Genomic DNA, 24,689 nt, shown 5'->3' with positions numbered 1-24,689 from the left:
GATGGGAAACATATTCACAAAGTGTATAAGTAACGCCTAAATTTACAGTTCATGACTTTGAACTTTATCTATAACTGAATTTAATGTGCTAACAAAAAGACAGAGATTTCACAGCTTTCAAATGTTGGAAAATCTGTTCAATAATTATGTGCAAAATCACGTATTGTACAAATTTCGTCAAAGAAATAAAATTACGCATGATCGGGTAATTACAAAGCCCAACAAATATTCGGGCAATTCAGCGTTACAAACAGTAGGCCATGTGAATTTCTTATCACATCAGAATACGAATTTAACGACGTGAGGTAAAAATGTTCTAACCGTGGCTCACAGTAAATTCCGATGTTGTAGTGCGATATGAAGGTTGATCTGTATGTCGCTTTCTCCTATACACGACGTAATGCGATGTTCAGAACAACAAAAATAACGTATAGTAATCTATAATCTATGGCTTATTTTATTCGTTCTTGAGTTAGTACGGTGAGGAACGCATAGATAAATGCAGACATTATAAACGAGTATCCAAGAAAGAACAATGAACTATTGATGTAAAGCTAGCGAATCACGTCACTTTCGGTATAATCTAGAGAAATAGTGCACGAAAACTACAAGCAAGATATTATTCTTGGTGACGGAAAATAGTTTTACCAGACAGCTTGATTCTGTAGTAATTCACTTGCACAGGGGAACTACATAGTGAGAGCATTTACGAGTATTCTGTTTCAGCCGTGAGAGGACACAATATTTCACGTGGAGTCGAAGTCACTGCAGAAATATTGAGCACAGGGCGGGTGTGGCAGCGGGGGCCGCTCCGCCCCAGGTGGCAACTCGAGGGTCAGCCACATTAGTGCAGGTATACGGAAGATAGTGCAGGCCTGAGCGCCTCAGCGTGTCAAGCGGTTCGTGCGCCTCCAGCAGTCAAAGAGTTAAACGTAGAGATTGTAATACTTCCTCTCCATCCTATTGGTATCCCACCACCATCAATAATACTGTTGATATAATACTTCCCCCCCCCCCCCTCCTCCCCATATTTGTAAACCACTTGTCCATGGAGATTTTCAATTTTAAAGCCTTGTTATGGACTAGCATGTTTTGTCGATTAAGTAGTCTCTTTGGTTGTCACTTTTCATGCGTTGCTGTGTTGTTTAAGTTTCCGCTTTTGTTACGTCCTTCTATTACAGTTTAAAATAGTATTCCCACACATTTATGCTAACATACTGTACCTAAATGCATCTATTAATATCCTTTTTTCGCTTTCGGTGCAGCCACCATATTTTCTCTGTATTCCTTAAATATTGTGAAATTTTATTGTACTTGACCATCGACTGTTGATTTTTATGCTACGTGCTACCGGCTTCGATCAGAGGACCATTATGAAGCCGAAGCAAAGCATAACTAGCTTGTCAGTACAAATCTGATTCAAAGAACTTCGATGTTGGCAGAAAAATATAGCTTCTGTTACAATAAGTAACGCCCAAAAGAGACAGATATGAAGGAGAAGCACACAAGACGATCATAAATTTCAAACTGAAGAAAAACGTGATATTATCATTCCATATCATTTGTGTATTACTCCTACTAACCGTCTTTCATTTTTCAAATACCCGAATTCGCAATGTTATGAATGGTCTTACACTTTGTATAATCGTATCAAGTTGGAATAATTTTATGAGTGCTCCCTGCTTCTGAATAGATGATTCCTTAACATCTTGGCTAAACCAACGTGCTCTGTATGTAGTAATGCCTCCTATCTCGTTTATTCTTTTCGTGATTTCATGATGCCTCTTATATATTTAATCTAAGACTATTCAATCAAGCATCTTGTTCGTCTGGACAGGACTTTCTCATTGCCTTTTGTACATCTACACCACTATCTTGGATGCATACCACAGTTTAAAAAATTTTCGAAATTCATATCCTGTACATTTTCGTGGTATCAGTATCGATACTACACCGTGGGCATCTTTTAGTTGGCAACGTAATTTCAGTTTCCTTCAGACACCGACGGTGCTCGTGCAGGATCCGGTGGACCCAGTGGAGTGTGCCCGCTGAGCGGCGCCTCCAGTCGCTTGGTACCACGATCGCTCTTTGCTGCCGCAGTAGAGGACGGCCGGCGGCAGCCAGACGTACCGTTCGCGCTTCTTATCCACCGCCGCCGTTGGATAAGCAGCTGCAGCAGCAAGTCGTATACTCCTAACTCACTCATTTGTTGCATAGTTTAATTCTTAATTTCTTTGCGTGTTTTTGGTACTTGCATTGTTTAATTCATCAATTTCGGGCGTATTATAGTATTTGAGAGTTGTAGCATCGCGTTTTAGTACCTGAATAGGGTAAAATCGCGTAGTCTCCTTCCGCCGCCGAGCAGTGTGTCAGCAGTGCCCGAGTAGCAGCATTACTGCATTTACTAGGCTTTCTTGTATTTTTATAACCGTTTAAATTTTATGTCGTTTTGTTTGCGCTCTCTGTAGATTAGTTCACGCGTTCTTTGCGCAACAATTTTTAGCATGGATAGGGACTGGAACTGCTGTGTTCGGATGCAGGCTGAGCTGGCATCCCTTCGCTCCCAGCTTCAGGCAGTGTTGGCTTCAGCCACACAGCTTGAGGCTGTTGCCAATGGGCATCACTGTGGGGGTCCGGATGGGGGTTTGTCGGGGACGGCCAGCTCGTCCCACGCATCCCCCGATCGGACTACGACTGTGGTTGCCCGGGATACTGCCCACATTGAGGCTGATCCTTCACCTGTGGTAGAGTGGGAGGTCGTGGTGTGGCAGGGGGGCGAAAGACATTCCGGAGGGCTGAACGGAAGGCCTCTCCAGTTTGTCTGACGTACCGGTTTCAGGCTCTGTCTCAGGCTGATACTGATCTTCGGCCTGACATGGCTGCTTGTCCTGTTCCAGAGGTTGCCCCTTAGTCTGCAAGATCCGGGCAGTCGCAGAGGGTGGGCTTACTGGTAGTTGGGAGCTCCAACGTCAGGCGCGTAATGGGGCTCTTTAGGGATATGGCAGCAAGAAAGGGCCAAAAAACCAATGTGCACTCCGTGTGCATTCCGGGGGGAGTCATTTCAGATGTGGAAAGGGTCCTTCCGGATGCCACGGATCGGAGGAAATCCTCTCTGGCTTCCGGCGGCTATCTGATTTGGTGAAGACTACCAGTCTCGCTAGCGGGATGAAAGCAGAGCTCACCATCTGCAGCATCGTCGACAGGACTGACTGCGGACCTTTGGTACTGAGCCGAGTGGAGGGTCAGAATCAGAGGCTGAGACGGTTCTGCGACCGTGTGGGCTGCAGATTCCTCGATTTGCGCCACAGGGTGGTGGGATTTCGGGCTCCCCTGGATAGGTCGGGAGTCCACTACACGCAACAAGGTGCTACACGGGTAGCAGGGGTTATGTGGCGTGGGCTGGGCGGTTTTTTAGTTAGATGGCCTTGGGCAAGTACAGAAAGGGCAACAGCCTCAACAGGTGCGGTGCAAAGTCAGGACATGCGGGGACCAAGCAGCAATAGGTATTGTAATTGTAAACTGTCCAGGCTGCGTTGGTACAGTACCGGAACTTCACGCGCTGATAGAAAGCACCGAGGCTGAAATCGTTATAGGTACAGAGAGCTGGCTGAAGCCAGAGATAAATTCTACCGAAATTTTTACAAAGGTACAGATGGTGTTTAGAAAGGATAGATTGCATGCAACCGGTGGTGGAGTGTTCGTCGCTGTTAGTAGTAGTTTATCCTGTAGTGAAGTAGAGGTGGGTAGTTCTTGTGAATTATTAAGGGGGGAGGTTACACTCAACAACCGACCTAGGTTAGTATTAGGTTCCTTTTACCGACCTCCCGACTCAGCAGCATTAGTGGCAGAACAACTGAGAGAAAATTTGGAATACATTTCACATAAATTTTCTCAGCATGTTATAGTTTTAGGTGGAGATTTCAATTTACCAGATATAAACTGGGACACTTAGATGTTTAGGACCGGTGGTAGGGACAGAGCATGGAATGACATTATACTGAGTGCACTATCCGAAAATTACCTCGAGCAATTAAACAGAGAACCGACTCGTGGTGATAACATCTTGGACCTACTGGCAACAAAGAGACCCGAACTTTTCGACTCTGTAAGTGCAGAACAGGGAATCAGTGATCATAAAGCCGTTGCAGCATCAATGAATATGGAAGTTAATAGGAATATAAAAAAAGGGAGGAAGGTTTATCTGTTTAGCAAGAGTAATAGAAGGCAGATTTCAGACTACCTAACAGATCAAAACTAAAATTTCTGTTCCGACACTGACAATGTTAAGTGTTTATGGAAAAAGTTCAAGGCAATCGTAAAAAGCGTTTTGGACAGGTACGTCCCGAGTAAAACTGTGAGGGACGGGAAAAACTCACCGTGGTACAAAAACAAAGTTAGGAAACTACTGCGAAAGCAAAGAGAGCTTCTCTCCAAGTTTAAACGAAGCCATAATCTCTCAGACAAACAGAAGCTAAACGATGTCAAAGTTAGCGTAAGGAAGGCTATGCGTGAAGCGTTCAGTGAATTCGAAAGTGAAATTCTATGTACCGACTTGACAGAAAATCCTAGGAAGTTCTGGCCTTACGTTAAATCAGTAAGTGACTCGAAACAGCATATCCAGACACTCCGGGATGATGATAGCATTGAAACAGAGGATGACACGCGTAAAGCTGAAATACTAAACACCTTTTTCCGAAGCTGTTTCACAGAGGAAGACCGCATTGCAGTTCCTTCTCTAAATCCTCGTACAAACGAAAAAATGGCTGAAATCGAAATAAGTGTCCAAGGAATAGAAAAGCAACTTGAATCACTCAACAGAGGAAAGTCCACTGGACCTGACGGGATACCAGTTCGATTCTACACAGAGTACGCGAAAGAACTTGCCCCCTTCTAACAGCCGTGTACCGCAAGTCTCTAGAGGAACGGAATGTTCCAAATGATTGGAAAAGAGCACAGGTAGTCCCAGTCTTCAAGAAGAGTCGTCGAACAGATGCGCAAAACTATAGACCTATATCTCTGACATCGCTCTGTTGTAGAATTTTGGAACATGTTTTTTGCTCGAGTATCATGTCGTTTTTGGAAACCCAGAATCTACTCTGTAGGAATCAACATGGATTCCGGAAACAGCGATCGTGTGAGTCCCAACTCGCTTTATTTGTTCATGAGACCCAAAAAATATTAGATACAGGCTCCCAGGTAGATGCTATTTTTCTTGACTTCCGGAAGGCGTTCGATACAGTTCCGCACTGTCGCCTGATAAACAAAGTAAGAGCCTACGGAATATCAGACCAGCTGTGTGGCTGAATTGAAGAGTTTTTAGCAAATAGAACACAGCACATTGTTATCAATGGAGAGACGTCTACAGACGTTAAAGTAACCTCTGACGTGCCTCAGGGGAGTGGTATGGGACCATTGCTTTTCACAATTGTATATAAATGACCTAGTAGATAGTGTCGGAAGTTCCATGCGGCTTTTCGCGGATGATGCTGTAGTATGCAGCATTAGAAAATTGTAGCGAAATGCAGGAAGATCTGCAGCGGATAGGCACTTGGTGCAGGGAGTGGCAACTGACCCTTAACATAGACAAATGTAATGTATTGCGAATACATAGAAAGAAGGATCCTTTACTGTATGATTCTATGATAGCGGAACAATCACTGGTAGCAGTTACTTCTGTAAAATATCTGGGAGTATGCGTGCGGAACTATTTGAAGTGGAATGATCATATAAAATCAATTGTTGGTAAGGCGGGTACCAGGTTGAGATTCATTGGGAGAGTCATGAGAAAATGTAGTCCATCATCAAAGGAGGTGGCTTACAAAACACTCGTTCGACCTAAACTTGAGAATTGCCCATCTGTGTGGGATCCGTACCAGATCGGGTTGACGGAGGAGATAGAGAAGATCCAAAGAAGAGCGGCGCGTTTCGTCACAGGGTTATTTGGTAACCGTGATAGCGTTACGGAGATGTTTAACAAACTCAAGTGGCAAACTCTGCAAGAGAGGCGCTCTGCAGCGCGGTGTAGCTTGCTCGCCAGGTTTCGAGAGGGTGCGTTTCTGGATGAGGTATCGAATATATTGCTTCCCCCTACTTATACCTCCCTAGGAGATCACGAATGTAAAATTAGAGAGATTAGAGCGCCCACGGAGGCTTTCAGACAGTCGTTCTTCCCGCGAACCATACGCGACTGGAACAGGAAAGGGAGGTAATGACAGTGGCACGTAAAGTGCCCTCCGCCCCACACCATTGGGTGGCTTGAGGAGTTTAAATGTAGATGTAGATGTATTACGTTACACTATGCAGACACCTCCCAGTCGTGGCTCCGACTTCACCGTTCGTGCCTTAGGTCGCAGATTCTCATCCTTCTTGACGTTGTGACAGCTCGATTCTGTTTCTTGCCTCATTGTTTGTAACGATTCTTCATAGCGTTGGAAAAGTACAAGTCAAGTACATCTCCGTTCCCGTGATAACTTGTTGGCTAACCACTACTGCTCCTGTCCAGATTTCCTATGACGACAGCTACTGCACCAAGCTGTATCCCACCTCTCCTTACCGTTGTGTACGGAGTCATACAGAACAGTTATTTGGTAAATTGTTAGATCTCTCTAAATTGTGTACATTTATCGCTAACAAGACCCACTTCTCCTAATCTCGACAGTATATACACTACTGGCCATTAAAATTGCTAAACCAAGAAGAAATGCTGATGATAAACGGATCTTCATTGGTCAAATATTATTATACTAGAACTGACATTTCATTCCATTTTCACTCAATATGGGTGCTTAGATCCTGAGAAATCAGTACCTAGAACAACGACCTGTGCCCTTAATAACGGCCTTGATACGCCTGGGCATTGAGTCAAACATAGCAATGATGGCGTGTACATGTAGAGCTGCCCATGAAGCTTCAACACGATACCACAGTTCATCATGAGTAGTGACTGATGTATAGTGGCGAGCCACTTGCTCGGCCACCATTGACCAGACGTTTTCAATTGGCAAGAGACCTGGAGAATGTGCTTGCCAGGGCAGCAGTCGAACATTACCTGTATCCACAAAGGCCCGTACAGGACCTGCAACATGCGGTCGTTCATTATCCTGCTGAATTGGAGGGTTTCGCAGGGATCGAATGAAGGGTAGAGCCATGGGTCGTAATACATCTGAAATGTAACGTCCACTGTTCAAAGTTCCGTCAATGCGAACAAGAGGTGACCGAGACGTGTAGCCAATAGCACCCCAAACCATCACGCCGGGTGATACGCCAGTATGGCGACGACGAATACACGCTTCCAATGTGCGTTCACCGCGATCTCGCCAAACACGGATGCAACCATCATGAGGCGTTTTGCCATTCGTGCACCCAGGTTCGTCGTTGAGTACACCATCGTAGGCGCTCCTGTCTATGATGCAGCGTCAAGGGTAACCGCAGCCATGGTCTCCGAGCTGATAGTCCATGCTGCTGCAAACGTCGTCGAACTTTTTGTTTAGATGGTTGTTGTCATGCAAACGTCCCCATGTGGATAAGATTCCTGTCATCTCGACTGCTAGTGATACGAGGCCGTTGGGACCCAGCACGGCGTTCCGTATTACCCTCCTGAACCCACTGATTCCATATTCTGCCAACAGTTAGTGGACCTCGACCAACGCGAGCAGCAATGTCGCGATACGATAAACCGCAATCGCGATAGGCTACAATCCGACCTTTATCAAAGTCGGAAACGTGATGGTACGCATTTCTCCTCCTTACGCTAGGCATCACAACAACGTTTAACCAGGCAACGCGGTCAGTTGCTGTTCGTGAATGAGAAATCGGTTGGAAACTTTCCTCATGTGAGCACGTTGTGGGTGTCGCCACCGGCGCCAAACTTGTGTGAATGCTCTGATAAGCTAATCATTTGCATATCACAGTATCTTCTCCCTTTCGCGTCTGTAGCTCGTCATCTTCGTGGTGTAGCAATCTTAATGGCCAGTAGTGTAATTCCTACCCTCAGTAAAAAGCGAAAAAAATCAGACCTCACGTTGGCATCGGTGCAACGAGCACAGTGTAAGATTCTGACAGTGCCACAGCACTTACAGTCAACATTAGACCACAACTAAAATGGCCGCTGGTGATGCTGAAACATCTGGGCCCGTAGATTAAGTGAAGGTCTAATCATAAAGTTTCAATTTTGATATCTCAAATCTAAAATTACGTAATTAATTTTGCGTTTGTTTATAGTTACATGTCTACAGTTTGATTGTACAGTGCAGTTCCCTACTGATAGTAACCCAGCACTCTTTTAGAGTAACTACCGAAACTGGCTACTCCAGATGTGTGCTGCGAAGGTGTGCTGCTGAGTTTCCTGTGTACCATGACATGGGCATGCAATAAACAAAAAAATTGTTAGACGACTCCAGTTTTTTCTGGGTGACAATCAAAACGCTCGTTCGTCAAGAAAAAACCTTACCATAAATGTTATTTTGTCTCTCTTTTCTTGCGAGTTTGTATCAATATGACGACGTAAGAAGTTATTGTCATCTTAAGTTGAAATTAATTTGCTGACTTTGTTTTTTTACTGTTTCCCAATTTATTTCTCATAAAAATAGTCGTTTTAAGTAAACCCTTCCCTGCCCTGCGTTGTTTCATTTACCAATCCTCATTACATACCCGCCTAGCTCAGATGACGATGTTCTGCGCCCTACTAATTCACTATAGCTACTCAATTCGTTGCTTCAGCTATACTTTGTCCTGTACTGCTCATTATCATTTGAATTATCCGTTCCCATTTCTCTCCAGTCTTTCATTATTTCATCAACTGTTTTGTTTTGGGCAATACCGTAATTGTAGAATGAAGGCTTTCACGACTGGGTGACATGGCTGTTGATATACTTTCCGGGATGTGAGGTCGTGGTCCAAGAACTTTTTCTGCTCATTACGTTTCGTCCAGGACTGCGCTGGACTTCCTCAGAGGCGCTGCTCCGCTGAGTCTTGCCGACTGACTGGGTGTGTATAAAATCCCATGTACCTGTGGGAAAGTTTATATTGGTACTACCAAAAGAAGCGTAAATACGCGACTGAAAGAGCATAAAAGTCTTTGTCGACTTGGAAAAATAGAAGAATCAGCTGTAGCGGAAGATGCTCTTCATGAAAAAAAAACCAACTGAAGTTTTCGGATACCGAAGTTTTATCTACAACGTTTAATTACTATCCACGCCTATACAGAGAAGCTATTGAAATTTATAAACATCACGATAATTTTAATAGGAAAGAGGAGGCTATGAAACTCAGGGATATATGGACAGTGGCTCTACAAAATTGCGAAAAATTTTTATCTTGACAAGGTGGTAATCGATAGTCAACCTTATCTTTGCCACGGATTATCACTGCTCATCACGTGTCACCTGAACCACGCCCCCCTTTCTCACAATATATAAGTCGCTCTCAGACACCCGACCAGTCAGTCGGCAAGACTCAGCGGAGCAGCGCCTCTGAAGAAGTCCAGCGCAGTCCTGGAGGAAACGTAAGGAGCAGAAAAAGTTCTTGGACCACGACCTCACATCCCGGAAAGTATATCAACAGCCAATTCCGTAATTTTTAGCCTCACAATTGTTTCCCATTAGTGCTCCTATCCTCTCTTCTCTTTCATTCTTGCTGTGTGCCACTAGCCATCGCACCTACCTTGTTGTTGTGGTCTTCAGTCCTGAGACTGGTTTGATGCAACTCTCCATGCTAATCTATCCTGTGCAAGCTTCATCTCCCAGTACCTACTGCAGCCTACGTCCTTCTGAATCTCCTTAATGTATTCATCTCTTGGTCTCCCTCTACGATTTTTACCCTCCACGCTGCCCTCCAATAGTAATTTTTTGATCCCTCGATGTCTCAGAACATGTCCTACCAACCGATCCCTTCATCAAGTCAAGTTGTGCCACAAGCTCCTCTTCTCCCCAATTCTATTCAGTACCTCCTCATTGGGTATGTGATCTACACATCTAATCTTTAGCATTCTTCTGTAGCACCACATTTCGAAAGTTTCTATTCTTTTCTTGTCTAAACTATTTATCGTTCACGCTACACTTCCATACATGGCTACACTACATACGAATACTTTCAGAAACGACTTCCTCACATTTAAATCTATACGCGATGTTAACACATTTTTCTTCTTCAGAAACACTTTCCTTGCCATTACCAGTCTACATTTTATATCCTCTCTACTTCGACCATCATCAGTTATTTAGCTCCCCAAATAGCAAAACTCCTTTATTACTTTAAGTGTCTCAGTTTCTAATCTAGTAATCTAATTCCCAAAGCGTCACTCGAGTTAATTCGACTACATTCTATTATCTTCATTTTGATTTTGTTGATGTTCATCCTATACTCTTCTTTTTGTTCCACTTATTTTAACGGTTAAATCCAGTTCAGTTATATACAATTGAAGTAAATTCTTTCTTATCATTTTGTAGTGAAGTGTTCTTTTTCAAAAGAACATATCGCTCATCTAATTAATAAATTTGGTATGTACAGACTGCTTACTGCCGGAGGTTGAAAGGACTTCACTTGGTGAATGCATCGAAGATCATACATTCAGTCATGAAAATAGTGAAGATGGCGCTGTCTGAAAAGTTGCAAAATAGGGTAAGTCATGCATATCTCTCGTTGATTTTTCCCCTTCACTGTAACATGGAATTTACTTGGATATAAATCAATACGCAATGGTGCGTTTGACGTATCATTGTGGTTAGCGTCGTGATTTATGTGCTGCACTGCACGGTACAAACTAGAAGCATATAGCACAAATAACTAAGCAATACGACTGCGTAAAAGCTACTTCGTATTATCGCTTGTCACGATTTACTTGTGTGTACATATACTTTCCAAATAGTGTTAGATAAGAGTACCTCTCCGGCACACGGTTTGGGACTATAAAAGGTTTTTCTTATCCAGCAGCATTTCTGACATAAACGTCCCCATGAAACAACTTTGACATCGCGGAACAGACGTTCGGAACTCTGGACGTCTTCACCTGACCATCCAGGACACTGTCTTATATGTATGTGATGTGATCGTAACAGACGTCCTTCTAGTGTGTACATAGGAATTGTACCACACGTCACTGTTGTGTCAGGTAGACTCCTGGCAGCATCTGCCTTCGCTATGATGCTCCTATCAGATGTGTCACTGGGAGCAGAGATCATAAATTTTAATATTGTACTGGACTGTAGTCTCCAAAAGTGTCCAAAAGCTCCGACAAAGCCTGTCGTATGACCACTGTCAGATAATCCCTGCTCTATAAAAGACAGAGAAGGCTTTTCTACTCACATTCCATTGAATGAACTACAGATTTAACAGCGTCTCATTTCAGTGACTGCAATATGACCGTAGTAACCTGCCTAGTTATTAGTTCAAGTAGCCCATTTACTTGGGTGTTCAGTAATGTTCACTTAGGGGCCTCTATATCTGCATCAATATTCTGCTAGCCAGCGGGTGGTATGCGGCGGAGGGTATTTCTGATACCACTGTGTGATCCCACCTTCGCTTTCCCATTCGTGAATGGAGAATGCGAAGAATGACAGTCGGTAAGCTTCTTCATTAGCTCAAATTTCTGGGGTATTCCCCTTGTTGTCATTTGGCGAGATGCATGTCGGAGGAAACAGTGTGTCTGGTGAGCCATGATCATCGGTTAGAAGCGAGCCGGTAGATCAAAAGAGGGAGAAAGTTTATCCAAAATATTACTGGCTGCAGAGGTATCTGCAGGGGCGTTGTTTGCGTTGCTCACACACCGCGGCCGCGTGTTCACTTCCATGATGGCGGGGAGCAACAATGTCGAAAGCCTGTAGCCGTTATCACTACTGAAGTTACATATGTTCTTAGATATTTCAATCCCCTCTTGCACCTTTCTTCTGCAAATGTTGATTTCTTTAGCCAGCACAATTACGTTATTGAAATCAATGTCAAGCCCACACTTCTCCTCAGCGACACGTCGTCTTGGAAGTGACAACTGGAGTAATTCGACAATTATCTCACTTCCATTATTACCATCATAAATATTTGAATGTAATTTTAATGCAATTTTCTCGTAGGACCATTTCACGGGTGTACCGTGAATAGCAGAAATCCGGTAAAATATTCAATTTTCCGACACTGCTGCGGCCGGAAAGAGATCCTGCAAGATCGAGACCACCGACGTCAGAAGAGAATCGTTCAACCTGAGAAAAGTGCAACCCTTTCACAAATTGCTGCAAATTTCAGTGCTGGACCATCAACAAGTGTCAGCGTGTGAACCATTCGTCGAAAGATCATCGATATGGGCTTTCGGAGCCAAAGGCCCACTCGTGTAACCTTGATGACTGCATGACACAAAACAATACACCGCGCCTGGGTCCGTCCACTCCGACATGGACTGTTGATGACTGGAAACATGTTGCCTGACCGGACGAGTCTCGTTTCAGATAAAATTGTATCGAGAGGAAGGACATGTTCGGGTATGGAGACAACCTTATTAATCCACGGACCCTGCATGTCAGCTAGGAACTGTTCAAGCTGGTGGAGGCTCTGTAATGGTGTGGGTCTTGTGCAGTTTTAGTGATATGAAACATGATACGTCTATATAAGACTCTATGAGGTCACAGGTAAGCATTCTGTCTCAGCACCTGAATCCATTCATGTCTGTTGTGCCTTCTGAATCGCTACAGAGTGGCTCTAGGAAAACTCTTCTGGGTTTAAACACTTGCGCTGGCCACGAAACTCCCCAGGAATGATCATCATTGTGCATACCTGAGACGCCTTTAACGCGCTCTGTTCGCAAGACATATCCATTCGCTCGTACTCTTACGGATTTATGGAGAGCCCTGTAGGATTCATGGTGTCAGTTCCCTCCAGCAAAGCTGGAGACATTAGTCGATTGCATGCCACGTCGTGTTGTGGCATTTCTGCGTGATCCCGGAGGCCGTACACGATATTAGGCAGTTGTACCAGTTACTTTGGCTCTTCACTGTAGATGCTGTTAGGAATGAAGAAGAGTCGTGCACTTGAGTCAAAGCGAAATGGTGACATGGGGGTGTATGAGGCTTCCAGGAGCTGATGCTCCAAGGGCTACGTTGCAGTGGAGTAGAAAAAAATGACATACAGCACAGGTGACCTGCCCAGGATGTGAAACAAGAGACAGTGTCGCATGTCGTTAAACTAGAGAAATATCTGTTTGGGATAACACCTTGGGAGTTGCGCATCCTAGCTTTCGAGACCGATTGAGTTAAGAGAAAAATATTGCTGCTAAGAAGTGGTGTCATTTGTTTATGAGACATCCCGAGATCAACTCGCGTCAGCTGCAACCGTCATCCTCTGCTCAGGCCAAAGGATTAAAAAACTTGTACCTTAACCTTTTCTTTGACGTATTAGAGTGAGTTGGTGACGACAATAATTTCGATGCTACTCTTGTTTCCATTGTGGAAGAGACAGGCTTGTCAACAGAGCAAAAAAACCTCGAAAATTTCTAACTTTGAGGGATATAAAGGATGTAAGATCCATTGCCAGTAAAGAAAGAGGCTCTACTAGAACAGGAGAAAGCTGTGCATCATGCAGTGAACAGTATGTCTCATCACTTTTAATTTACAAAAACACGCGGTTTACAGACGGATTACGAAATGGCGCTCCACCTCGAACAATTTTTGCACCCGGTCCCAGAGAATGGATTCACAAATGAAGACCTTTTTGCGCGGTAGCAAAATATTTAATGCAGGTAATCCAGTCTCAGAAGGAAAAATAAGTTTCACTCCTTCTAGACGAATATAGTACACACCAGAAACCTTGAAGCAGTGAAGCTTACTCGAGAAACACGCCTAACTGCTTCTACTAGTGAACTGTCACATGACAATTTGTTATAACCACCAATACAACAAAACCAGAAACGCTGCAGGCTGATGCCTCCACATTAAAGTAAAAAATTCAGATTTCCTCGGGTGAAATCTCTCAAACACCACCTGAAATCTCAGTTGGAAAAGGCGAAAGCAAAGTAGAAAAAATAATTCTAATGTCACAAGCTGCGACATGGTCTCTAATAAGTCACACTAATAGAGAACAAGTTTCCCTTACTTCTTCTCTGTGGTCACAATTTTTTTTTTCGTCAGACAACTAGTTTCGGTATGTAATGACATCTTCTGGTATGTTTCATAAAAATATGATATAGGGAGTTAGAGAATGCCCCAGAGTAACAGTTGACGTCGTTAAGCGAAGTTCATAGCCCTCGTCAATTGATAAAAACTGTCATCAATGATGAATGTCCAGTCTGTGTTAAAATCACGAACTGTACTCACTTTACCGATTACCATACGTTCTTGTCGAACTATTTCCAGTAATTGGTGCTTGACGTAGGACGACGGAAACATATCATAATTGGTAAAGTGAAGGCAGTTCGTGATTTTAACAAACACTGGACATTCATCATTGAAGACGGTTTCTATAAATTGACGAGGGCTATGAACTTCCCATAGCCACGCCGTTACTCTACGGCATTCTGTAACAAGTCCCTATAACGTACGACATAGCATTTACACAGAGCAGAAGACGCAAATTAGAAGTAGAGAACCTGTTATGTGTGTCCTAATCGACTTAAGAAAATGCAGCTACAGGACTTATCGCACAGTGTCATATATTAACAGTTTTAACAACTACATTTAAGCAACTGTTGTACTATGTGAATAGTCTGTCAATTATGTATAAATTACGATGTTATTTCGTAGATACCCGCATTATTTTATGTCCGCAAAAGGGTAAAAAAACCTACTCCTGATTTTCAAGTATCATATAACGATTTCTTATGAATAACGTGACGCCCATATCAATATATGGCTCAATGTAATTACTATGGTTTGTACTGGTTTCGATTTAGCATATTATATACCCGAATCATGTTGAAAATATTTTAAACGGTTTGCGGACTAGGGTTAAGGAGCAGGAGGATGATATTAATGCTTATCGTCCCGTCGACAACGAGGTAGTTAGAGAACGGAACAAAATTTGGAAGAAAATCTGCCGTGACCCTTCAAAGTAACCATTCCGTCGTTTGCCTGAAGCAATTCAGGGAAATCATGGAATACGCAAATTTGGATGACCGGACGCGGGTTTGAACCGTCTTCTTCCCGACCGCTGCGCCACTTCACTCGGTGTGTTGTAAGGTGTTACTGTAATACACAATATAATTCCTAACTGCACATACGTAGGAACTCCTCGGCCAGTGAAGGCGATCCGTTTCCTTTAGTGTGCCACTGAGTTTATTTTTCTTTCTCGGATATTTACTTAAAGTTTTTTTTACTGTAACATCTATTTTTAGATATGTGTATCAGGAATCGCAGTGGTTCCCGTAAGACGTACAGCTTTTGTGCGTGTGTGAAATCTTATGTGACTTAACTGCTGAGGTCATCAGTCCATAAGCGTACACACTACTTAACCTAAATCATCCTAAGGACAAACACGCACATCCATGCCCGAGGGAGGACTCGAACCTCCACCGGGACCAGCCGCACAGTCCATGACTGCAGCGCCGAAGACCCATCGGCTAATCCCGCGAGGCATGTACATCTTTGTAAGGCTGTCAAATTTAACTATTTCACGGAGCATTTAAGTGGTCCAACGATGATAAGCTCACTCTACTATGGGCGTTGAAAGCGATAGTGGGGCTTTGTGAACGCGGTGCTGAGAGAAGGAACTGTGAACCATGAAATACGTTACCCGAAAAAATGGCGGTTCGTAAAAGTAATAACATATGATGGAGAACTGTCCTGTAAAACCGAAGATCACCATGTAGAGGTGAAAAGTCACTATCAGGAGCTATCTTGGTGACAGAACGCCACATAAAAACATTTGACCGCTGGACTGTCACCTAGATAGCTTATAATAGTGACCGTTCACTTCTGCATGGTGGCGTTCGGTTTAAGCGGACTTTTCTCCGTCATATCTTATTTGCTTTATTGGACATAGGCCTTTTTCTTGTAGATAATCAATTCCATGGTAGTTTCCACCAACATTGGTTCTTCCCGTAATATGTATATCATGACTAGACACCAATTTGCACCTGAAGATGAAGCCGTAAGTGCTGTGGAAGTGGTAGTGTATAAGAATAAAAGGATTTTACAGATGAAGCGGTTTTGTTTCTTAATGTGATTTGTTGTGGCTATGACTGCCCGAACTAAATTTTTTTTCGTATGTAGATGTTATGTACAGGTTTGCCTGTTCTCGAATGAGGCAGTGAGTCGAGCGCACTTACGGACCAGTGTGTGTGGGAGTTATATTTCACTGTGGATGGTGTTTTTGTGATGGTTTCAGGGTGTTGTTAATGCCATGACTTGGGCCCACTCATTCAGTTTATCGTGAGTATGTAGCAGGATATTCCCTTCAGCATTCTCCTTAAGTCAGTCTTGCCCTTTTTTCTGTATCATCGCAATTATTGCTAAGGACATCCCAATCTTCCGTGTTCACAGTGTGCATTCAAGCACCGTGTCACACATTGGCTGCGGGTCTATACCATCCGACCTCAGTCCCATACAAAGTCAGGATTATTCGGAACAGCACACGAAACGTAGCAAACATCATCCCCACAATTTGGTAGCTCAGCGGATGCGATCATGAATGAGCAACTGCAGCTGGGTAAGCATACGTGAAGAAACTTGTGAACTCTGTTCCTCATTGAACTACAACCATGACAGAGACCATAGTCTGTGGTAGACTGTATTAGTGTGATGCTTCCTGGGATTGTATTACATTATATTGTATGTTAACCGGGGACATAGAAACGACGGAGGGGCTCCGTCCCCGCCGCAGCGGCAGTGGTCGACAACCCCACGACGACTACCGCAGTACACTTCACCCCTCCGCCGCCCCACACCGAACCCAGGGTCATTGTGCGGTCCCCAGGGAACGTCTCACACCAGACGAGTGTAACACCTATGTTAGCGTGGTAGAATAATGGTGGTGTACGCGTACAACTTGTTTGCGCAGCAATCGCCGACATAGTGTAACTAAGGCGGAATAAGGGGAACCAGCCCGCATTCGCCGAGGAAGATGGAAAACAGCCTAAAAACCATCCACATGTTGGCCGGTTCACCAGACCTCGACACAAATCCGCCGGGCGGATTCGTGCCGGGGACCAGGCGCTCCTTCCCGTCCAGAAAGCCGTGCGTTAGACCACACGGCCAACCGGGCGGGCTTCCTGGTATGACTAATTCTCTGTACGGAGACTTAACTTACGGCGTTTTCGATAACTCATCCACTTAAATAAATTTGCGCATTCATGGCTGCTAATGAAATTCTGTCACGCGGCAGGTTACTTTGAGGTAATATTATTTGTACATGTTACGAGTGTAGCAAAGAGGAAAATATTGTGTTAGTATCGAACAATGCACTTATTAACTGATCTCCGGATGTTTCGAGGTTAATATCAGACATTTTCCTACTGATATGACATAGGCAGCAACATCTGCTTCCCCCACGAATTATTAAGCTTAGCAGTACTATTTTCAAGTGAAATTAAATGAAGTTTTACGTAGATAAGTTTTTATTGATACAAATGTGGCTATTCAGGACATCATCATTATTTTGATTTGTTTCTCAATTTCATACAGTAGTGTTCATTAGTTTCAATTTAACAAAAAGTTTGTTTATTGAAATGACAGTGTGGCAATGACTCAGTAGCACGTTAGAAGAAAAAAAATGCCAGTGTTCGGACTGTTTCGTGTCGTACCGTCTGTCTGTTGCAGGTGTTCGCGCACCTTCCAGGATCGACGACTCTGTTCGACTACGTGGAGCGTGACTGCGTACCAGACGAGCTGGGAGGCACTGCCGGACCTGTTGATAACTTAGCCTGTAAGCAACTACTCTAAAAGTTCACCGAACAAACTCGTCAGCGACAGCCTGGCGCCTATATTTAAAGATCATCCCGCTGCTTACCCGAATTATTTCAGTTGGCCTGAAATCGTAGGAGTGAATTTTTTAAAAAATATATTGCCACTATGGTCATCTTTCATAACACAACTGAGCACGAAATTGAAATAGTAAAAGTCTGACTCAGCTTCACACAATGAATTAATAGCCGCAAACTACACAGGTAAAATGGAATTAAATACTGACACTGTCACAGGAATTGACTCTGTGAATGAAACCATTCATTATTGAATTAGAAGCCAAATATATCTTTCAAATAATGGGGTAAGTCAATCACAGTCAATACAGTTCAAGGTGTGACCGTTGGGCTCTTCATTTTTTCTCTCGTTCTCTTTCACAAGAGGGCGGGCATGCATGAAGTTCTTCTCTACAACCGTAATAACTCTGGCGATTCAGACACAACACATTTTTTTTCAAAATTATTAAGAAAACGAATATTTCCCACTTGTATCCAAAATCACATCACTCACAACACTTTGATATTCATTATCCTAGTTTTAAATTAAAAGTAGTACTTCTTAAATCAGAGATTAATGTTTTAATGGGTCATAAAAGACTCTCAAGCAGCTAGATCTTTAGAATGATGTTAGAGAACTGCGAATATTTTCAATCCGTTGTAACCAACTCCCACTGCAATGGAGTTAACCAACTACTCGAAGACTTCAAAATTAAAAATTATAATAATTATTCAGGAACAATTATCATGATGCTTTGTTAGAGAGCCTTGCTCTTGTGGATTTGTGTTCTGCAGTATTCATTGTTTTTCCGCTAGTGCAAAGAAGGTGTAGTTGAAGAATGATTGTGCCACTTTAATGGCAACCGAGACATAATAACGAAATGAGCAGTGAGAAGCACTGCTTCTAACACGTGTAAAAGCCATCTTCATGGTATTTCTCGAAAAAAAGCAGTTTTGACAAGTATAATCGCTACGTTATTTGTAAATCAGTGTGTACAGAACTGTTACGGAAGACAGATCCCACGAATAGATTACTATGTTGTGCAGACTTACAAAAATCACATTGTTCATTTAGGACTTGGATCCAGAACAAATCCTGCTTTTCCACAGATGATCAAACCTTAGTTACTATTACTGGAGAAAATTAATACTTGTTTCCTCAATAAAATACAAACAGTGCTACGTAACGACTTTGATAATAGCTACTTCTGAAATTACTTTTTTTGCACATACAGGAAAGCTACTGTCACCCGGAGTGCTTGTGTAAGTTTGAAAACTAAAACTGTTCTCCGTGTTTCAGACATTCTTACGAAGAGGGCCAACCGCGAGTGGCTGCTAGAGAAGGACAAGTACGTGTCAGACGAGAGCAAACGCCCCGCCGAGAACCGCTATGGTGACATCTACGGCATCGCCGGCTCGTTTAAAAAATTATGCGTGGACTGACACACAACTCTTCTTTTTAACACAGAGATTCGACACTTTTATACTCGTGTACATGATCACCTGTGGACAAAACACTGAAATAAACTGTTCTCTACTAAATGTCGTAATTCTAGTTTGATTATATTATTTACTCGTTACCCTTTCTTTACATACAGTATGTATAATGACTACGGTTTATCACTACATTAACCATCTTCTTTGAGACTACGATGACGTCTTGTACAGATGTTGAGCACAACTGCCTTTCTAGAGTTGCCAATGGTTCGAAGAATGCAGTTTTAGTTTCTATAGGCCTTACACATCGCGTTTTGGCGTAATGCCAGCGTTCGATGCTACCACCCAAGGACTGTGTGTGCAGGCTTGTGTATAGTTATGATTACTGTCATTATTTTTTTTTTCGTGTACAACGATACTTTAAAACAGTGCAAATTAACGTTTGATTCATCAGATGCGAAGCAACAGTACTTTCACCTTTATTCTCTGTTTTCTGTATGAACTACTGAAGGTGCCGGACAGTAATTGCGGAAGACCGAAAACACAACGCATTACCATGCCTAGTACGTGTAGGAAACCCATTGGCCTTTAAAACAGCTTGCAATAATCGCGGAATGGATAAACGCAGGTCTTCTGTGACTTTTGAGGCCATCCTGTACCATACTTCGGGGAAAGTAGTGAGAAGTTCAGGTAACAATGATGGAGGTGGAAGGCGACCACGTATCCTTCTCGTCAAAGTCGACCAAAAGCGCATAATAATCTTCAGAACTGGGGGCTGTGGTAGCCCAGGGAAGAAGCAATAATTCATACTCAGACCCACTAAATCAATCCTGGACAACGTGAGCTTTGTGAACAGGTACTCTGTGTTCTTAGAATGCAGCATCGCAATTGGGGAACAAACATTGTACCATGGTGTGCGTGTATGATCAGCAAAACTGGCCAAATAATCCTTATCAATTCTATGACCTACCTCCTTAACCATGTGGCTCATGGAATACCACTACATCGCCGGCTACATCATCACCGAACCTGCACTGTGTTTCACTTTTAGGACGCAGACCTGGCGAGTATTTGGAAACAGTGTGAAACAAGAGTCCTCCCACCAAATGACTTTCTTCCATTGCTCCACATTCCAGGTTTTATGTTTTAAACAACACACTTTTCTGTTACTGGCGCTTCCATCACTGATTTTGGGAATCCAGATCACCTCGCAGTTCTCGGTTTACTGACTGAGTCTGCGAATGCAACATTTATTTCTGCACTGACTATTACAACTATCACCCCCTACTTCTTTCGTCACAGTTTTCTTCTCTGATCCTCTGTCAAGATCACTCTGCATACAGTTTCGTCCATGTTATGACCTAGCGCATGATGTTTTTCCGCTTTCACTACGTGTGTCATAAATCTACGATATGTTGCTTCCTGAAACACCGAACAGTTAGTGTCCTTTGGTTACGGGATCAGCCCACACTCCAGCACCAACAATTGCCTCATATTAGAATTCACTTAGGCCTGGCATAATGCTCTCAGATCTACGCAGAACACTGTTCCGAGAGTCACAACATATTGAGGACATTGCACAGGTGTCGCTCGTGGTCATACACAACAGCGCAAACTGCAGCCTTGGCCAGCATCTGCATTTATGTTCAAGCAAGCATATCTCGCGGTTTCTCCATATTTTTGTCCAGCCCCTGTATTATCTTTCACACCACGTATTGCGGGAAATAACCGTAACTGCCAAGTTCATTTTATCTATAGCTACTTTTATTAAGCTGACAATGAAAATATGGAAAACGTTCTTCATACTTGGAAGACAAATTGAACAGATATTAACTCTTAACCGACATCAGCAAGTGTTTGATATGATGTGAAACTCCAAATTTCTCTTGTCACGTTCACTTGCCTGTGATATGAAACTCCAAATCTCTGTTATCACGTTCACCTGCCTGTGATGTGAAACTCCAAATTTCTGTTGTCACGTTCACTTGCCTGTGATATGAAACTCCTAATTTCTGTTGTCACGTTCACTTGCCTGTGATGTAAAACTCCAAATTTCTGTTGTCACGTTCACTTGCCTGTGATGTGAAACTCCAAATTTCTGTTGTCACGTTCACTTGCCTGTGATGTGAACTCCAAATTTCTGTTGTCACGTTCACTTGCCTGTGATGTGAAACTCCAAATTTCTGTTGTCACGTTCACTTGCCTGTGATGTGAAACTCCAAATCTCTGTTGTCACGTTCACTTGCCTGTGATGTGAAACTCCAAATCTCTGTTGTCACGTTCACTTGCCTGTGATGTGAAACTCCAAATTTCTGTTGTCACGTCCACTTGCCTTGCATCTTCCTGTGTGAAATGTATTACTATCTAACTCGAAATTATGATTGGTATTGTAGAAAGAGGTCAAAATGTGACTGCCCCGTGGGGTTTGATTAAGTTCAGCAAATTCACTTCGGTTCTTGCTGTCGGTATGAGTTGTTTTGTGGCTCTGAGCACTATGGGACTTAACATCTGAGGTCATCAGACCCCTAGAACTTAGAACTACTTAAACCCAACTAACCTAAGAACATCACACACATATATGCCCGAGGCAGGATTCGGACCTGCGACCGCAGCAGTCACGCGGTTCCAGATTGAAGCGTCTAGAACCGCTTCGCCACACCGACCGGCTATATTGTTTTAAAAAAAGCCACATACTAAGTATGTGAAATTATATCAAGATAGATGAAACTACCATTCATGATTTTCTAGAGAATTAAGTATTACTTGCTAGGATCAATTTCAAGAAGTTAATATTCGCTTGTTTAAATGTAAAGAGAGCCCGCTTGGGAGGGAAGAGAACCCACTTAACGACCTACTTTAAGGGATTTTTTCTATGTTTTGTGACCGTGGTATTATCAACAATGAAAGCTCCAGTTGATTTTCTATAGCAGATGTTCACATGTATTAAGGAACTGATTTTCTAAAATGTCTTATTGACTGTAATGGGTGTGGAAAAATAATTAGCAGAATATTTGGCGTGTTTTGCATTGAGTGCTAATCACGAAGGTTTCTCCTTATTTGTGAACCGATATGGTGGAAGACAGATAATAAAATTAAATCCCCTTAAAATATATATAAAGAGGATTTCATTATTAATAATGAAATTTTATATATAAAACATTCACACTGTGCGGGAAGTCGTTTCGACGTCATAAACCCGTTCAGTATCTTATTAGTTAATAATTAAAAATTAACTGCATTGTAATACTTGTCAAAATCTGTGCACCTTAAAAGTACTAGTCCATATTCGTTGTTTACAAGTTACCAGTTTATACTCGTAGCTCTGAAGGTACAAAAAAAAAAATTAACTCTGAAGCTGTAAAAAATAGCAACGTTTTACCAACGCTTGCCTTCATGAACTCTGCTCCCACTCCTTCAGTCAAATGACACTCAGATGAAGACAGAACTCCTTCAGACAAAAGATCTTTATTAATAATGTGAAAGCTAAGAGAACGATCACAGACATTTATACCTACGATCCCTCTGTATTGGGACAGTCATTAAATCTAATCCGTTACAAAAATACTCTTGTGGAACCACAACGAAAATTCTGAATGTTACTAGGAAATGTTTGCAAACATCGTGAAACTAAATGATAGAGACAGGGAACAATATGGAGACCGACGTGACAGACAGGCATGTTTTAAGAAACAGCTGTCGCCTACCGCTTTCAGAAACAATACAGCACGTGAAGGTTAGCTGCAGAGGAATAGGGGCAGAGTACAATTTCAGGGAAGTAAAATATGGACTGTGGGAAAACTGGAACAAAACAGTATTGAAGAATTTCAGACATGGTGCAAAAATAGTGCACAAGGGACATCTACAGAAACAAGACAAAACTTCTGGCGATAAACAACCCTATTACAAACATATACCAGGAAGTGTGCTGGAAAACCATCAGTGGCGTATGTGTTGGGTCCATACAAAATTAACGGATTGTACTTCAGTCACTCGTAGTGCGTCTAAAGAAGATGATATCGGGGGAGCACGGTATTGCAATATTTAATTAGGAGACGTCAACATAACGTCAAATTACTTGCTTTAAATATGCTAACTACTATACTATCTATCTTGCCATTTTTAGCCTGCAAACGATATAACTTCGTACTATCTATTTCTTTTTTATTTTATTTGCTTCTCAAGTAAAGACGTACTTCCTCTTATTTCACCGCAGATTGTACATTACGTGATTTTACATGTTACATCATACAAATTCCGATTTATTGCTAGTACATTATTTTTGTTGAAAATTTTCCAAAAGGATAAATTAAAAACATCTGTATATAAAATAAGTAGAAACGCAAGTACACACTTTTGTTTAAATTGCTTACTAGCATTGATGATGATAATGAATAAGATATATTAAATGTATTGAACGGAAGAACCAAGAGATGGCAATTTCGCTTCGATATAATGTGACAGTTCTTCCATTTATACCTTCTGCATCTGTTACATATGTTGTCTTGAGAGTGGTAATATTTAATTCATTGTACTGATTAGTTAGGTTATAATGCGTTTCCGAAATTAAGGTAACAGTGGAGATCGGGAGTTGATTTAAAATGTCATAGTCAGATGCATCAGGTGGGAGGGCTCGGTAAGACTTCGAGCCAATCACATCAGATGCAGCGAAAGAAAAAGAAATGTATTTTCTTCAGATAGTGTTACATGCTACGAAATGGTATAAAATGGTTCAAAATGGCTCTGAGGACTATGGATCTTAGCATCTGAGGTCATCAGTCCCTAGAACTTAGAACTACTTAAACCTAACTAACCTATTGAAATCACACACATCCATGCCCGAGGCGGGATTCGAACCTGCAACGGTAGAGGTCGCGCGGTTCCAGACTAAAGCGCCTAGAGCCGCTCGGCTACATCGGCCGTCTAAATGGTATAAATAACAGCTACATAAACAGTTTCATTTTCAGACTGATTCGATTTAGTGTTGTAGAATCTCTGCTTACTTTTGCTATGTCTGTATCTTTATCTCGTCTTCACTTTCTGTGTGCGATATAGCATCCGATTCGCGGTCTGTTCTTGTGTCCGTGTCCTTTATTACGTACTGCTGATCTGTTCGATGTAGAGCCTTTCTTATTCTACTGTATGGTTTCTCCTGTTTGTGTAACGCACAAAGTGCACGGAATCCTTCGTCTGCGAAGTTGTATATAGAGTTCCAGTCACCTTGTCTGCGTATTAACTGTCCTATGTCCTGGTGACCTAAACTCGGTCTTATGTGTCCTATGACATCACCAATGAGCACCGTGTGTTCAGGCGTGCCATTCTCACCACTGGCACAAGTGTCAGTCTGTTTTAGACAAATTTATGGAGACGCAGAGCATACGAGCCA

At 42.5% G+C, this 24,689-nt stretch overlaps 1 protein-coding gene across 1 annotated transcript in view; it reads left to right on the top strand.

The window, feature by feature from the left end:
* LOC126266764 (clavesin-1-like) overlaps positions 1-19,408 on the top strand; it is a 74,779-nt gene extending 55,371 nt beyond the window's left edge. The window contains exons 6-8 of the mRNA XM_049971284.1: positions 10,507-10,617; positions 17,730-17,835; positions 19,170-19,408. Of these exons, the coding sequence (XP_049827241.1) occupies positions 10,507-10,617; positions 17,730-17,835; positions 19,170-19,312 (360 nt within the window). The 3' untranslated portion in view covers positions 19,313-19,408. The remainder of the gene's footprint in view (positions 1-10,506; positions 10,618-17,729; positions 17,836-19,169) is intronic.
* The last annotated feature ends 5,281 nt before the right edge of the window (positions 19,409-24,689 follow it).

Source organism: Schistocerca gregaria, chromosome 4 (assembly GCF_023897955.1).
Source record: "Schistocerca gregaria isolate iqSchGreg1 chromosome 4, iqSchGreg1.2, whole genome shotgun sequence".
Lineage (NCBI taxonomy): Eukaryota > Metazoa > Arthropoda > Insecta > Orthoptera > Acrididae > Schistocerca > Schistocerca gregaria.
Note: the sequence above shows the minus strand (reverse complement) of the source record. Positions and strands in the feature narration are given on the sequence as shown.